Genomic DNA, 4,374 nt, shown 5'->3' with positions numbered 1-4,374 from the left:
AGAACAGAACTAGAACAGAACTAGAACAGAACTAGAACAGAACTAGAACAAAACTAGAACATATCTAGAACAAGAACAGAACTAGAACAGATATAGAACAGAACTAGAACTGAACTAGAACAGAATTAGGCAGACATAGAACAAACTAACTAACTAACTAACTAGTTAACTAACTAACTAACTAACTAACTAACTAATTGACTAAATAACTAACTAACTAACTATCTAACTAAATAACTAACTACCTAACTACCTAACTACCTAACTACCTAACTACCTAACTACCTAACTAACTAACTAACTAACTAACTAACTAACTAACTAACTAACTAACGAACTAACTGACTAACTACCTAACTAACTAACTAACTAACTAACTAACTAACTAAATAACTAACTAACTAACTAACTAACTAACTAACTAACTAACTAACTAACTAACTAACTAACTAACTAACTAACTAACTAACTAACTAACTAACTAACTAACTAACTAACTAACTAGCTAACTAACTAACTAACTAACTAACTAACTAACTAACTAACTAACTAACTAACTAACTAACTAACTAACTAACTAACTAATACTTGGACGTATACTTAATAAAAAAAGGTTTTACTTATATAATTATAGCTATAATACGCTCCGTTGTACCTTTTATGTTTTTATTACCACCTTAAGGTATGCTACACACTTTAATTAATAATCAGAACAACCAGTATTGATGAGGACGTATACTTAATACAAATTTCTTTAGCGATACATTTATAACAATCATACGCCTTGTGATTTTTTGTTGCATATTATGTTTTTTAGTTAAATCTTGATTTTTTTATGGATTGTTTTTTTTAGGATTGTTTTTAGTTGTAAGTTTTGGTTTTTTGTATAACTTTTATAAGCACCATACCTTACTAATGATAGGGTCTCGAAAAATAAATTAATTTAAGAAAATATTCTCTATATTTATTATCTACATTATTATAGTGTAAAAAGAATTATATACAATACAATACAAAATCTAGTTGAAAAACAACAGCTACAACATAAAACAACAGCAATTACTAAAGATAAACATAAAATAAAACAACACAAGATTATGAATGAAAACAGCATAAATACACAAAAACTATAAATAAAAAGCTTTCATTCTTCTTTCATGTTGAACAGTGTAACGTATTGGAATTAATATTTCAAAAGAAACGTTTTTCGCACTAACAAAAAAAATTAAAGAATAGACACAACAGCCAGCACAAGAGATTTGTGAAGAAAAAGTATCTTGAGATTTTTCTTTACTCGCAGATTGTTAATTTATGACCTGGTTTGTAAGTCTGAATGTATGTTGTAAAACAATCCAGGGAATAAAAATTATGAGGGAAGTGGTAAGACAAAAACAAAAAGAAATTAATACACTGAAGGAGGGATTTGTACAGGAATGAAAAGTGTTGTTATGGTATTTAAAACTACAAACTAAAATGTTTAAATTGAATTACATAAAACGCCCTATTTCTCTAATAAATCCACTGTGTTTGTGCATTTAATAAAAAACTCTTTATGACTTGTTGTCCTTGTTACTTAAACAAATACAGTCTTACAAATGCCCACATATACAAACACTGAAACATAACTCTATCCTGCAAATATATTTAACTTTCTTGTACTCGTTTTCCACACTCCAGCATATTTATAAATATCCTTCTGTTTTTTTTTCTTTTTCTCTCTACACTTTTGCTTCTAGGCTGATTTACCACCCTGGATAACACGTCTACGTATGTGGGACAGTTATGGCACATATGTGCCAATAAAACAAACAAGTGTTACAACAGGTCAACCGCCACCACCACCGCCTGTCGCCTCTTCCGCTGATGGTGGCAAGCCAACGATATTGGATCAAAGCAGTCATGCCAGCAACTACTATTACAGTCCACAGAATCCCAAAATGGGCAAAAATTTACGTGTTAACATTGATAATGCTTGGAATCCAGTTGATACGTATATTTATGGTCCCACACAGTCGAGTATATTTAATCAGGAAAATAAATACAGTGGTTACCAGCAATCTGGTGGTGGGGGTGGAGGCTCATCATCCAAACATGGTGTTGCTGGCGGTGGTTTGAGCTCAGTTAAGGAAAGTTTAAATTATATATCAAGTAAAACATCCAAGGATGCCCAGCAGCAGCAGGGTGGCGGCGGTAGTGGTGGTGGCAGTGGCGAAAAGACAGCATTGGCCTTGATGAGCACTAAGGGAAAGCGACGTTTAATGTTGGAAATTTATGATTATGAGACACCTAAATTGTGCGATCATACAGCAATTAGTAGCACTGGCAACACATTGGGTCTTAATCGTTTGCGACCATGCAGTCCATTGGAAAGTTATGTCAGTACGGGCAGAGATTTGGTAAGTGGTTTAATGAAAGTATTTACGTTTTTTTTTTCTTGCTCTTATAATTTAAACAATACGGTACTAAATATAAGACTATAAGGCAGCATAAACAAAAATTTTAAAATTGCTATGACCTAAATATGTTTTTAAGTTGAAGACACAAAGTACACAAATTTAATTAAATTATTTTAGCAATTTATAGTGGAAACAAAAACATAAATGTTGTAACCAAAGCGAAACTAGAACAGAGCAGAACAAAACATAACAGAATAAAACAGAACAGAACTAGCACAAAACTAGAACAGAACTAGAATAGAACTATAACAGAACTATAACAGAACTAGAAGAGAACTAGAACAGAACTAGAACTAGAACAGAACTAGAACAGAACTAGAACAGAACTAGAACAGAACTAGAACAGAACTAGAACAGAACTAGAACAGAACTAGAACAGAACTAGAACAGAACTAGAACAGAACTAGAATAGAACTAGAACAGAAATAGAACAGAACTAGAACAGAACAATAAATTGATATAAATATTTTATCATTGTTTTTTGTTAGATTTTATCCTTAAATCCACTTTTGATTAAAGCTCTCAATAAAAATTATTAACATTCTATTTCCTGCCCACAATGACACTCATTGCTAGCAATAACTTCTTTCGTACAATTTCATTTGAGTAGCATATTGTTTAAGTGTGCGTATTTATTTATTTCATTTCATTTTAATTTAACTTTAAATTGAGAGTATTTCCTTCCTACCCATATGATGGGATATGTTCTCTTATAATTTCCAGTTCATAAATTTTCGTAATACATACATTATGTACAGTGCTTATGCTTCAATAATGTGTGCTTGTCATTTTAAAACTCCCAACTTTGATTTCTTTGCAACAGTCTGAGTAATACCTTACCGCATTAACATCATACTCTACAACACATTTTTTCCACTTAACCATTAGTCATTTCAGTTGGTCATCACCATCATCATCAGTAGCTGTAGCAAATATGATCAGCAGCATCTACTGTACGGAAAAAATTAAACCTCAAATTGTGTTGTGAACCACAAAAAAGACTATTAAAAATTTTATGACTTAATTTTAATTTTTTTCATTTTCGTAAAACCAAATAATATTATATTGTATGTATGGATGGTATGGATTGTTAGGGTGAACCGCAATAAGAAACTAATTTATTTCTCGAAAAATTTTGATATACAAATGAAAAGTTGTATAAATGTATAATTTTATATTTTCCATAATTTTTAATTTTTTTTATAATTACTGCTCACCCTTAACTTAAAGGGGATTTGGGTAAATTTGTATGATGTACCTTTCCTTCTATAGCTCCTAATGAAAAAAAAATCACATTATACGTATATATTTATTAACCGGTGATGGGCAGAACATATATTGTAATAATTATCCGTATCAAGCCGCAGAAAACATCGTCAGTTTGTTAGCTTTGCAAAATAAACCAAACAGTAGTTAAGTTATGATATTATTATAAATAAACTAACTTGTACATGATTTAAAGAAAAGTGCCCAAAGCTGATCAAAATGTACATGTGTTTCTGCACGAATTTTTTCACTTCTTTCTCTACATTAATGTTTAATAAAAAATTTATATTCACATTTTATTGTGGTTTAATATGGCATATATAAAAAATATTGTAAAATTATTGTGAAATATTTGTAGTTCAGAGTTGTCATTGTTGTTGCTGCTGCTGAAGTTAAAACAACATATTTTTTAATAATTTAATTGAAAATATAATTGGAATTTCACATTTTCTGTCTGTATTCGTTAAAAGTAGAAATTCAGTAATAGAATTTTTAAATAGTATTTGGCATATTCAAGTGTTAAGAAGGTAAATGGGAATTTTTTTTCTAGTTCTGTTCTAGTTCTGTTCTAGTTGTGTTCTAGTTGTGTTCTAGTTGTGTTCTAGTTGTGTTCTAGTTGTGTTCTAGTTGTGTTCTAGTTGTGTTCTAGTTG

General features: G+C 30.3%; 1 protein-coding gene across 1 annotated transcript in view; it reads left to right on the top strand.

The window, feature by feature from the left end:
• The window catches only part of LOC111688171, a 30,568-nt gene that overhangs the window by 20,902 nt on the left and 5,292 nt on the right, over window positions 1-4,374 (top strand). The window contains exon 3 of the mRNA XM_046951455.1: window positions 1,737-2,396. Within this exon, the coding sequence (XP_046807411.1) occupies window positions 1,737-2,396 (660 nt within the window). The remainder of the gene's footprint in view (window positions 1-1,736; window positions 2,397-4,374) is intronic.

The sequence above is a fragment of the Lucilia cuprina genome, chromosome 5 (assembly GCF_022045245.1).
Source record: "Lucilia cuprina isolate Lc7/37 chromosome 5, ASM2204524v1, whole genome shotgun sequence".
NCBI lineage: Eukaryota > Metazoa > Arthropoda > Insecta > Diptera > Calliphoridae > Lucilia > Lucilia cuprina.
This window is presented reverse-complemented; position numbering and strand designations above follow the sequence as displayed.